Source organism: Macrobrachium rosenbergii, chromosome 42, assembly GCF_040412425.1.
Source record: "Macrobrachium rosenbergii isolate ZJJX-2024 chromosome 42, ASM4041242v1, whole genome shotgun sequence".
Taxonomy (NCBI): Eukaryota; Metazoa; Arthropoda; class Malacostraca; order Decapoda; family Palaemonidae; genus Macrobrachium; species Macrobrachium rosenbergii.
The window spans coordinates 54,612,767-54,625,515 of NC_089782.1; the positions used below are offsets into that span (position 1 = coordinate 54,612,767).

Below are 12,749 nucleotides of genomic sequence, written 5' to 3' on the forward strand. Positions count from 1 at the left end.
ACACTCTTGGACTCAAACCACGGAACAAATTCCTGGGGTTCAAGAGCCCCCTCACCATGTCAAGGTGGTTCCACATCGAGGGGGGCAGGCGAAGGAGCAGCTGGGGCAAAAAAGGAAGGAAAATTCACCATCAAATACCGCAGCAGGGCAGCAAATGCCGAAGGAAAAACAGGTTCTGGGTCAATGTCTTCTTCCGAGGAAATAAGGAGACAGGTGATCATCCTGAGCAGGTTTAGGAGCAGAAGCTTTCTTAAGCAAGTCCATAATCCGGGCCAACTGTTGTTTAACCGGAGCCACAGCAGGTTCGTTAAGGTCCAAAGGCAAAGGAGACGGTGCTGGAGGCACAGGAGACCCGAGACCTACGTGAAGATGAAAAAAGCGCCGAGTGCTCAGGAAGGGGCGCCAGGTGTTTGGGAACAGGCGCTCGGCACTTGGCAGCCAGATGTGGGTGCTCAGGAGTGGATCAGGAGCAGATGCTGGGCACTCAGGTGAGAGGGTCTCTGCACTGTTCCAGGGTGACACAGGGTGGTGCTGATGTACAGGGGCAGGAATAGAAGGGTCCAAGGAGAAAAGACATGATGGTCTGGGACTGCTCGGAGTCTGCTTCTACCACTTGACAGTCAAAGGGTCTAGACGCTGACCATGGTCTTCAGAAGGGCGCTGAAGAGCTGGAGGACAACAGATGTATCCCCCTGGATAAGCCTAACAGTGGCTATCTGCTGACACCTGGGAGTGGATAACAGGTGTGGCTGAGGGAGCAACTACCCATGGGCAAACTGCACCAGCCTCCCTTGGACCTTTGGTATGTCTTCTCCCAGGTCTGGGGAGCAGGACAGGGACCTCAGTCTAAGAGAACTGACAGGACAGATAGCCACCTCCTCCACTAGCACTGCATTATCATTTGCACTTTCTATGCAAACACTTTCTCCATAACCACTTTAAGAGATGTCCCAAAATCAGCAACAGTACTTATTAGATTAAGGTCTTTATCAAATCTAGACTCAAGACTGGCAATGGCATTAGGATCAGAAGCATGGGAGCCAGCAAAGGGAGGAGAAGGTTGTACAGTAGAAGGGAAAGAAGTAGGAGAAACAACAGGAATAGGAGTAGAAGGGAGAGTAACAGAGCTAACCTCTAAAATCACAATTTTTAAAAGTAAATTGTATTTTTCCTAACTATTCAAACCTGAGGTCCTTTACATTAGGAATTACTTTCAGCGTAGGCTGGAAACGGCTGTTGAACTTTTGAACAAGGTGGATAGGCAGTTAACTTCCGTCTAGGAGGTAGGGGTACCGCCTGCCCAGATGTAAACATTCCAATTTTCCTATTGGCCCAGGTATCAGATTGAGGGGTGGCATGAGGTGGGCATGAAATGTAAAGGAGCTCAGGTTTGTATAGTTAGGAAAAATACAATTTACTTTTAAAAATTGTGATTTGCTCCGACACAATATACAAACCCGCGCTCCTTTACATTAGGAAGACTCACTAGTTGGAGGGAGGAATCTGAGTGAGTCTCCTGAACTGACTGGAATTCACCAAACCTTGTCTTCCCTTCCTGGTCGATAGAGTGAGGAAGGGAAAACTGCCTCTGACAAAATGATCGGGTTGTAAGAAACGTGGGATCATCTGTCAGACTTCTGGGTCCCTTTGCATGAAAGAGGAATCGTCAGTTCATGAAAAGTAGGCTAGGAAGAACTTGGAGTCAGATGACATTAAGGCAATCACAAGAATTGGGTTTGTCTTATAGTCATGGTCTCCTTTCCCCCTTGCAAGGGGAAGGAGTGGGGTTGCTTCTGTCAACCTGAACAGAAAACAGAACAGGAGCTCCTGATGCGTGCTTACCTGCATCAACCGCCAGATCCAGCATGTAATGGCACGTCCACTCCCTACCCGTGGGAAGAGAGCCAGGATGGGGAGAAAGACGAGAGGCCAGTCACTCCACATTCATTCTCCCAATCACAACCGTACATCTTAGGCAAGATGCAACCTGTCCTGTTAGAGGAGCCTGGTAAGCTACACAACTTGTTGAGCAGCCACCACAGGACCGAAGGAAAAAGTGTCCAAGGACTTGTGAGCAACATCCCAGAGGTAGAAGGAGGTGAAGGTGGTCTGTTGGGACCACACACCTGCCTTCAGCACCTGCAGAACTGACATGTTCTTCCGGAATGTGAGGGACGGACCAATGCTGCGGACTTCATGAGCTCGGACGGCGCATACCGTGTCATCTTCTCCTGCAGCAGAATACGCCTCCTTATTGTTTCATGAAGCCAGAAAGAGATCGTGTTCTGGACACTTTTTCTTGGTCGAGCCAGTACTAACAAAGAGTCGTCTGCACTCAGGCAGAGACGTCAAGTCCTCTTCAGATAGTGCCGAAGCACTCTAACAGGACACAGTAGCATCTCATCTGGTTCCTTACCTACAAAGTCCTCTAGGGAGAGGATCGTGAAGGACTCGAACCGTGTGTCAAGGACCAAAGGATTCTGAGTGTTCGCTACGAAATCTGGGGCGAAATCGAGCGTAACTGATCCTCATCCCCTCGAGTGTTTAACATCGGGAAAGTCTGTGCAGTTCGCCAACTCTCTTTGCTGATGCCAGGGCCAGCAGGGAGACGGTCTTGAGGGTCAGATCCCTGTCTGACGACTCTCGTAAAGGCTTGTACGGTGCACGAGTCAGGCTCCTTAGAACAAGAGTCACATCCTATGCAGGGGGCCTGAGGTCCCTGGGTGGGCAAGACCTTTCGAAGCCTCTCATCAGTAGGAAAACCTCGGAGGAGGAAGAGATGTCTACTCCTTTCAGCTGCAAGACTAGGCCAAGTGCGGCACAGTAGCACTTCACAGCTGAAACGGAGAGAAGCTTCTCTCAGCGAAGGAAGACGAGGAAATCTGCGACCTGCTGAATAGTAGCTCTGACCAGAGAGATACCCCGTCGACGTCACCAACCACAGAAGATGGACCACTTTTCCTGGTATACCGCTGCAGAGGATCGTCTGAGGTACCCAGCCATCTCTGTTGCTGCGTGGCCGCGAAAAGCCTCTCACCCGCAGGAGATGGTGGATAACCTCCAGCCGTGAAAACACAGGGACTGCACTGCCTGGTGGTACTGCTCCACATGGGGTTGAAACAGCAGGTTGGGCCGGGGGAGGGGGTCTCTCTCGGTGCCTTGGAGAGAGAGCTAGCAGGCTGCCAAATAGCCATTTGGGTTGCCACCAGAATCATTCTGAGATTCGGAGTGATCATCACTTAGTTGATCACTTGGACAGAACGGAGGAAAGGCATAAGCGTAAAGATTGTCCCACGGGTGCTGGAACGTGTCCTCCTCAGCGGTCCATGGGTCCGGCACAACCATGCAGAAGACCTGGAGTTTTCTGTTGTGCCAGGTGGTGAACAGGTTGATGACTGGACACCCCAACAGGTCGAATAGCCTTTCCGTCACTTCCAAGTGAAGGGACCATTCGGTCCCGATCACCTGATTCTGGCGGCTGAGCTTGTCTGCCACAACATTCCTCTTGCCCGGAACATACCTGGCTGAAAGCTCTACCAAGTGGGCCATGGCCCACTCATGCACCTGCATCGTCAACTGGTGGAGTGGGAGGGATACTAGATCCCCCTGCTTGTTGATGTATGCCACTACCATGGTATTGTCACTCATCAGTACCATGGAGTGTCCCATCACTCGATCCCGGAACTCTTGGAGAGCCAGGAAGGCTGCCTTCAGTTCCAGGATGTTGATGTGAAGGTGCTTGTCGTCTCGGTGCCACACTCCGGAAGTCAGCAACTCCTCCAGGTGCGCACCCCATCCCTTGGTTGATGCGTCTGAGAACAGCAGCATGTCCAGAGGGGGAGTATGCAGGGATACTCATATCAAGAGGTTCCTGTCATCCATCCACCAGCGAAGGTCCTCTCTCACCTCCTCGGAAAGAGAGATGAGAAAGGACTGGGGGTCTTGGGACTGGGTCCAATACTCCTTTAGCCTCCATTGTAGCGACCACAGGTAAAGACGGCCGTGAGGTACCAGCTTCTCCAGCGATGATAGGTGACCAATGACGACTTGCCATTGCTGGGCTGGCTGCTCCTGTCGTGACAGGAACAGCTGTGCTGCCTGCCTGAACCTGTTGATACGAGAGTCCAAGGGAAAGACTTTCGCTACTACCATGCCTATCAGCATGCCCAGGTACTTTATCCTCTGCTTGGGAGTGAGATCTGACTTCTCGAGGTTCACCAAGATCCCAAGATCACGGCAAAACTCAAGGAGTCGATCCCTGTCCTGCAGCAACTGCGAACGGGAGCTCGCCAGGACGAGGCAGTTGTCAAGATACCTCAACAGATGTATCCCGTGCAAGTGGGCCCAAGCTGACACGAGAGAGAAGACTCTCATGAACACCTGGGGAGTGGTCGAGAGCCCGAAGCAGAGTGCCCTGAATTGGAAGACCGTCTCCCCGAGGATAAAGCGGAGGTACTTGTGAGAAGACGGATGAATGGGTATTTGGAAATACACATCCTTCAAGTCCACCGTAAGCATGAAGTCGTTCTCCCTGATGGAAGCAAGCATGGATTGCACTGTTTCCATCATGAACCAAGTCTGGCGAACGAATCAGTTCAGGGGAGAAAGGTCTATGACTAGTCTCCATCCCCCTGTGGCTTTCTCTATGAGAAAGACATGGCTGTAAAAGCCTGGAGACACAACTTCCACAGCACCCTTGCTCAGCATGGCTTGCACTTCTTACTGTAGTGCGGAGTCCTTTGGGATTTCTTCGACGTATGTGCGGAGATGGACCGGAGAGTAGGTGCGGGGAGGCCGAGACTTGAAGGGTAGTAGATATCCCTCCCAAAGGACATCCACTATCCAGGTCTCGGCTCCATGTTGCCCAATGGCTCAACAGGCAACCCCCAACCTTCAGCAGCATTTGGGGGAAAGCCACCCCCTAGCATTTTCCTCTTCTTCTCCTTGCCCCTTTTCCGGGTTGGAAAGCGGGCTAAAAGGGGCGGGAGGACCCACCCTTTCTAGAGGAGGAAGAAGAAGGCTGGGTGTTTCCATGGGACCCCTTCGAAGACTGGGACTTCTTAGGGGCCAAGGATGTGCCAGCCTGACCCAAGGGCCTGGCCGCAGTGGAACGCAGACCCGGAGGTCTTTGCCACTGCCTGGTAGACAAGCTGGTCGCTGTCATCGGCCCGGCGCTTGTCCACCACAGCGTCCACCAACTCTCCAGAGAAGAGAGAGGCGGAACCCAGCAACGGTCCATTCCTTAGGGTCACTGCCGACTTGGGTCCCACGGACCTGGAGAAGCGAGAGAGAGCGGCGTCCCTTCACTTCGGGACCAGGTTAGCCCACAGGTTTGCTATCTGGTGGGTGAGGAAGGAGATGGCCCTACCTCCAGACTGGCACAGTCTCCCAAGGCGGAGTCCTCCCGGGCACGATAGCGCCCGAGGAAGCAGCCAACTTGGATACTGTGAAAGACCACAGATCCAGCCAGGAGACTGCCTGGAAGGCCACCATGGCGGTGGCTTCCAGAGTTGCGGCTTCTTGCTGAGAGAGGGAGCTACTGTCTGCAGTAAGTTGCTGCAACGTAAGACCCGGATCTAGATGAACCAGGTTTGGGTCAACCTGTTTAGGGGCAATACCCTCTCCGACGGAGTGTGGAAGCACTTCTGGCGAGGCAGAGGAGGGGGAAGAAGCTTATCCGAGCGTTCGATCAGAGAGAAATTGTCTTGCCCAGACCACAAGACCATTCACTTGGTCGAAGACCCCCTCGGCAAGCATGGACCACGGCAGCCCCACCAAAGCCTTGGGTTCCTTCTTGTGTCCCCAGTAGGATTCAAGGCACAAAGGACGATCCACAGACGAGGCCGTGGTCCCTTCCCCGAGGTCGTTGTGCTGACGAATCAGTGCAATAACCTCAGCAAATGTCCTCTGTGTCTCGGGGGTGTCTGCATCCTGGGAAAGAGGACCCTCGAGTCCTTCCAGGGTGCTGTCCTCCCGGTCTACTCTAGTTGCAGGAAGGGGAACCTCGGCAGACCCCTGTGATCCTTCCTGCACCACGCGGGCATAAGACCTGGCTGAACCGAGGACCGAGCCAGGCACGTACGCCCCCGAGGTAGAACTCTGGGGAGACAACTCACCAGAGTTCTTCCTGTCTGACTTGCGCCCCCTGGAAGAAGCCCAGGAGGTAGAGGGGGCAGGCAAGGAGGATCGGGCGCTCCCACAGGCCTTGCTGGCGGAACCAACAGGGGCAGCGGGCTGGGAGCGGTCACCAACCCGCGGTGGTGACAACAGCCCAGGTCGAGGAGAGCACTTTTGCCTGGGCGAAGCAGTCTCCCAAAGAGAGCCTGAGCCAGGCTGGCCACGCGGATGTGGCTGGGGACTGGGAGGAGTTGAGCGCAAGCGGCTGGCTGGCACAAACTTGCGCTGTTCTCAGACGCGCCCCAGCCTTCTTCGAGGCCAAAACCTCTCGGGAAGACTAAGCAGGGGACCGCTTCTCTGCTTCTCCAGGTGCCCGGACTCGAGGGACTGGTGCACCTTCCGGGAACCTGGCTTAGTACTCCCGTACCAGACTGGGGTACTCAGGTCTCCTTGGAAACCCGGGTACTTGAAGCGACTCTGCGAACGGGTGTCCGACGTGGATCCGCTGGCCTTAGAAGCAGGTTTCTTCAGCGCAGCAGGGAGAGTGTGGACCGTGGTCTGAATGCCCTTGGCTCCTGATGTGACTGACCTGGGGGTCAGCGCAGGGAACCTGATCCGTGGATCGGGAAGAGCCAGTGAGAGATCCCACTGTCTTCCTTGTGGAAGGAGGCAGTCCCTTCGAGGTCTTGGTGCGAGACTTCTTGGGTGGGGGGGGGAAGGCAGGCTTCTTCTTTGGCTGGTGAGCCTCAGGAGGAGAACAGGAAGAAGATGCAGCAGACGAAAACAAAGACGATGACGACAAAGACGAAGACGAAGACACCTTTTGCGATCTCTTCTGTGACTTCTTCTTTGTCATCTTCCTCAGGATAGAGGTCAGGTCCCCAACCCTTGCCGAAGCAGCCGAAGACACAGGAGCAACCAGGGGGGCCACAACAGCAGGCGCAACCCGGGCAGCGGAGACGGTGCTCGGGCCAGCAGTTGCCGGGGCAGATACATTGGTGCGGCAGTCAGGAATGTCCAGTTGAGGAGCCAGGGTTGAAGGCACGGGTGGCGCGTGAGCAGCCAGGCTGGGCCGAGCCAGGGTTGAAGGCACGGGTGGCGCGTGAGCAGCCAGGCTGGGCCGAGCCAGGGTCGAAGGCATGGGTGGCGTGTCAGCAGCCAGGCTGGGCCAAGAGACTGGGAAGTGAGGAGCTGGAACCATTGCCATAAACGAGCCAGGGTTCAGCAACTGGAGCAGGCATTGTCACGTATGGCACCAACGACGTCACCATATAAGAAGGACCAGGGAGAGATAGTGGGGACAGGAACCCAGGGGGGCAGCGGCACAGGATGGTGAGTGGCAGGGGCAGCCAAAACCTGGGTGTTTAGATGCTAAGCAACTATCACAGGCAGCTTCCCGAATGCCGACATGGTGACAGTCGTGGTGGTGGAAGCAGTAGCAGAGTGGGTTGTCACTGGAGCGCCAGACAAGTGGGACACCAGGCTCTCCAGTGACGGAACACCAGGTAGACCCAAGTGTAGCCAGGCAGAGGACAAGTCCGATACCTGGTCCATAGAAGGCGCTTCCACACCCAAACCTGAGGATACAGTCGGGTTAAAATGGGAAGCCTCCACTCGCTCTGGGGGAAAAATTTCGCCACCAGAGCGAGGGAAGGACCCAGAGAGGATGTCCTGAGCAACCGCTCCCCACCCCATTCCACATCCAATGAAATGAATGAAGAAGGGGAGGGGGAGTCCTCACCTGAGGGAGAGGGAGCAAGCAGGGGAAGTTCACAGGGAGGGAGAAACGATCTTGACGGGTTAGCCACCACTGGAGTCGTCGGGGGCGTTACCCTCAGATGATTCCTTGGTGGGCTTCCGATAGTAGCGTCTCCTCTCCTCCCTTTGAACCTCTTCCACTGCTCGGGAGCCCAGGCACAACACTCACTACAAGGAGCGTCGCGCGAACACACACGTCCCCTGCAAGTTGGGCAGAGGGAGTGTGGGTCCGTGTCGACGCTAGATCGAAAAGTATTACATCTCTTGTCTCCTACCCCAGGACACACATGCTGGGGATAGGAGGGCTTAGAAGGCTTATCAACATTCATTGTTACACAAAAGTAAGGAAAAATCCCACCGAGAAAGGTGAAGGGCAGTCAGGCAGAGAGCAAGAACAACATCCACATTCTATGACAGCTGAAAGCAAATTGGAATGTTTACACCCGGGCAGGTGGTACTCCCGCCTCCCGGATGGTAGTTAACTGCCTAACCACCTTGCTTGAAAGTTCAACGGCCGTTTCCAGCCTACGCTGAAAGTAATTCCTAATGTAAAGGACCAAGGGTTTGTATATCGTGTCGGAACAACTAGCTTTTGGTGTAGTCTCTAAACTATGAGAGTATTTTTCAGCTCTAGAAGCTACTTTCCTCTTTCTATCTCTCTAACTTATCTAAATGAGATTTAACGCTCAGTGTGAAGTAAAACAGGTTTGAGGAGGTAGACGGATTGAGCTTCAGTGTTAAGTAGAATTACGCACCGCTGTTATGGTAATAATGATTCGAAACACAGGTGCCAATACTTCTATATGCTATAAATTCACTAATGGCAACTTTTATATAGACGTGAGAGTTAGGCCAGTATCAGTAATGCTTGTGACTGCAAGGGGGAAAGTACTGCATCTCTCTCTCTCACAGAGTCTTTTTGTAAATTTGCTTGTAAATATACAAAGGGGTTGCTGTTGTTTTTTGTTTTTGTCTTTTACAATAGTATGTCGGTTGTAAATGTAATTTTACAAAGAAAATTGCAAAAATATTATTAGAAAAACCAGGTAAAAGTAAAAAAAAAAAAAGGTACTGAATCTTCCTTCTCGTAAGTTTACGTGAATATTTTACAGCAAATATGCAAAAAATTTGTTACTGCTTTTATTTCTTATCTGTTTTGATATTATGTGAGCAGTAATAATAATTTTACAAAATACAATGAATTTATTTATTGGAAAAAACATATATAAGTTGGTAAACTTTTCGACTGTCTTGTAAATGAGGCCCCACAAGGGTTGTAAATAGTCATTTTCAACTTCTCGTGGAAGGTATTGAGGTGATTTTTTTTTTTTATATTGCTGACCTCAAAGTTTCCCTGCCTGGGTGCTGCATTTTGATAAATTATGCCGTCCCTTAAGGGTATCCATTGGGGATTAATTTTGAGTGATGGTGTTCAAACTTCCACAGGTGTTACCTCTAGTTTGACCAAGATGCATACAAAATTTCAGGTGAATTGATGAAAACTTTTTTTTTAATGAATATTTTTCTTTTTAACATAACATTTTTGTGTTTTTTAAAGTACATCTCCTTCTTTATTTATCATTCAATTTAAAACAAAAGTAATAGCAGAAAGTTTAGTTCCTATCAAATAAAACGGCAAACTCAAAAATCTAATATGTGATGTATGCTATTTTAAAAAATATTTTAAAAAATTGCAATAAAAATACCATAAAATTGTATATTAAATCTTGGTAAAAAAATTTTTTAGAGAAAAAGAAAATAAATTTGCCGATGTGTTCTCTCACTATCTTTGTTCTAATTGCTTTATAGATTTTAAAAATCCATTCATAAATAAGAGAGTTTTTGGAATTTGAATGTACAGTACAAAAAGTAAGTTTTGAGAAAAATGCAGTTAAAGTTTTGCTAACCATTTATTTTGCTTTTAGAAGCATATAAAGTTTCCTGGAAAAGCCTACATGGCACTTGTTCCCCTCTCTTTTATAAGAGATATAATATTCCCTCTAAAAAAACATTTATCACCCAAAGAAAATAGTTTTATATTATTTTTGGGGATAATCATAGCATGCCACTCGACTCTTGTGCTGCCAGGTTTTTAGGAGGCTAATGAGTCCCTCCTTCATATCCTCCTTTTGATGTTCTTTGCTTCTTTTGCTTTCTTGAATGCATAACAGACATTCATTTCCTGGTCTTCTCTTTCATCTGAGGGCCTTTCAGGCTTTCTCCTGTCGTTTTTCTCATAATAGGCAGCAATGAACTTGCTGCATAGCCGATATCATGTTCCAATCTTTATGACTTGCTATCACTCAATTTATTGAGTCCTCCAAGCTCACTCCTAAACATGACTTTTGTTTGTTGTTGTTACATATTTCAAAACATATTGTGTATCTTTTTTTCAAGGCCATAAGATCTAAAGACAATCCTCTTCCGAACATGGTTTATGCATTCTTCCTTGAGCACTGGATATGGAGTGCCATAAGGACCAGTGCCCTCATTCAAACTGCATACTCCTTTATATGCTGTCGAATTCCTTTCACCAACAAATACTTTATATATGAATTTCCTGTCTAGTGATCTTTGCCACAATGCGAGAGCACCAGCAGCTTCCCTGGATCTCCAGAAGCTTCATCAGGGGACAGCAATTACATCTTGAAAATGCCCATTCTCTTCCTCCTCCCTCCTCATCATCAGATAACTTCAAAACAAAGTCGCCGGTGCCATCATCATCACCTTTGATATATTTTTTGCAAGGAATAATAGATTTCACTGGAGCGGGCTTGTAATAGGAAGTACTTGGCATCTCCTCAGCACACGTGGTTGGTGGCAACTTAGAGAAGCCACAGCATTAGCTGTGTCTATACTTATAGCTTCAAGATAAGTTTTGATATTGCTTCGAGCTTGGCTTTTCCTTCAAACACTAAACTTCTTTTTGGCATGTTGGTAATATATATAATACACAATTGACGTCCAAAAGTCCAAGGAAGTGTTGAAAGGATTGAAAATAACAAATACACGATTACATCAAAGAAACATAAAATTCTCTCTCGACAACTGGTTAGCATTATTCAGTCTGGGAAGAGTTGCCATCTCTATCAGGAAAACATATTGTACAGCATACGAAAGAATACGCAATGAAAAGAGAGATACAAATACCTGAAGAATGAATGCAAATGAAATAGTAAAACCACCCCTAACCAGACCTTTAATTCTCTACTTAGGTGTGGCCTTTTAAATTGGCCTTTAAACCATTTAAAGGCTTCTCAGATCGATATTATCTTACGCATGGCAGTGGCCAGGACCCAGATCTGTGGAAATATGACGATAACTAATTTTCACGGATTTGAGCCAATATCACCAAAATCGCAGGCCGCCGATACCCTTAAGGGTTAAGTACCTCCCACTATTTAGTCTCCCAAGTTGAACACTCTCTGCAGGTCTTATATCATTACATTCTTGCCCCCTACACTTGGCACAGATCGTATGAAGATGGTAACAAGCTTTAGTAAGTCCAGACTTACAACCTAACTCGCTACAGTAGCAAATACTTGAATTACTAGAGTCACACATGATCCTAAGTAATTCACTGAAAACTAGTAAAAACTGCAAAAAATAAACTACTAAACACTGTCTAGCATAAGTGCAGCCAAAACAAAACAACTGTACTCCATCAAACACGAATGAAATATAGGAAAATCCAAAAAAGCTGCTGCAAAATGGAATGATCTTTTCACACCACAAGGCAGAAACAAATTGGATAAAGGCTGCCAGGTTGTTCCTGTTTTCCCAGTGGGGAAGTTTGCTGTCACCTACAAGTACACAAACAAACAAACAAAAGAACGCCACATAGCTGAAGTTAAAAAAAAAACACTTGCTGTGGCTGATAGATACGTTAGCTATGTAATTACTTTGTGTTACTTATGTGAAAAATAACATTTACAAAACTAAAACATGGACAGAAACATCCTACTGCAGACTGTAACCTATCAATACCTTAACATTTACATTATCATTTCATTATGCACCAAGAATGCTGGCAGTGTGTGTGCATTCCCAGGGCAAATGATGCAGATAGCAGGTGTACACTAACAATATTAAAACTATTAAAATATAAAAAGGAACCTCTTGACACTGACTTGAGCATTCAGTCTGGACACAAGCATCAACAACGGACTATAAAAATAACCCTCTGGAAAAGTGTTGGTGAGCTGTAACAAATAAAAAGCCTGTACAACAACTGGAAATGATAGTCTAAAAAGCCTCAAGGCAAAAACACACAACAATAAAACAGAAGACTTTGAAAAGCTATAACAATACTATACCTCAATATTAGGATGCATTGATGTCCTGTGACTCTGCAATTTGTCTTGATTCTTATAAACAAGGCTGCATTCAGGGCAACGAAACATGCATGGACCTGTCACCAAGTGTTCCAAGAAATGGTCAAGACTGTCATAATCCTTTTCACAAATTGGGCATCTGAAAATTTTATTTTATCAATTATGTTTCACTGGTACGAAAAACTACTTACTCAGCCATAAGATGTACTTCAAGTGTTAAATGTCACTCACATCTTGCAAATGAAAAACAATATTAAAATAATATCTGTATAAAAAAATATGGAATACAACATTAAATTCTTTCATTGAGCATTAGGCATAGAGTAACATCTCAACTTTACACTTTTCGCACTTTATCAACTACATTGATTATTTTTGGCTATCCTTCCCTGTCTCTTTCTCTTTGTTCTGAAATGCTCTATGTCTCTATGTTTTAGAACAGCACATTTACAGTTTGTAGACGGTAAAGGTAAAATTAGATCAAATTAAAATTATCTATTGTACAGGTAAAGATGTACAGAGAAAGAGTAATACTAGGCT

General features: G+C 47.8%; 1 protein-coding gene across 3 annotated transcripts in view; it reads right to left on the reverse strand.

Moving 5' to 3' along the window:
• The window catches only part of LOC136828436 (zinc finger protein 41-like), a 142,623-nt gene that overhangs the window by 73,630 nt on the left and 56,244 nt on the right, over window positions 1-12,749 (reverse strand). For all 3 annotated transcript variants that reach the window (XM_067086492.1, XM_067086493.1, XM_067086495.1), the window contains exon 4: window positions 12,192-12,348. In XM_067086492.1, the coding sequence (XP_066942593.1) occupies window positions 12,192-12,348 (157 nt within the window). The remainder of the gene's footprint in view (window positions 1-12,191; window positions 12,349-12,749) is intronic.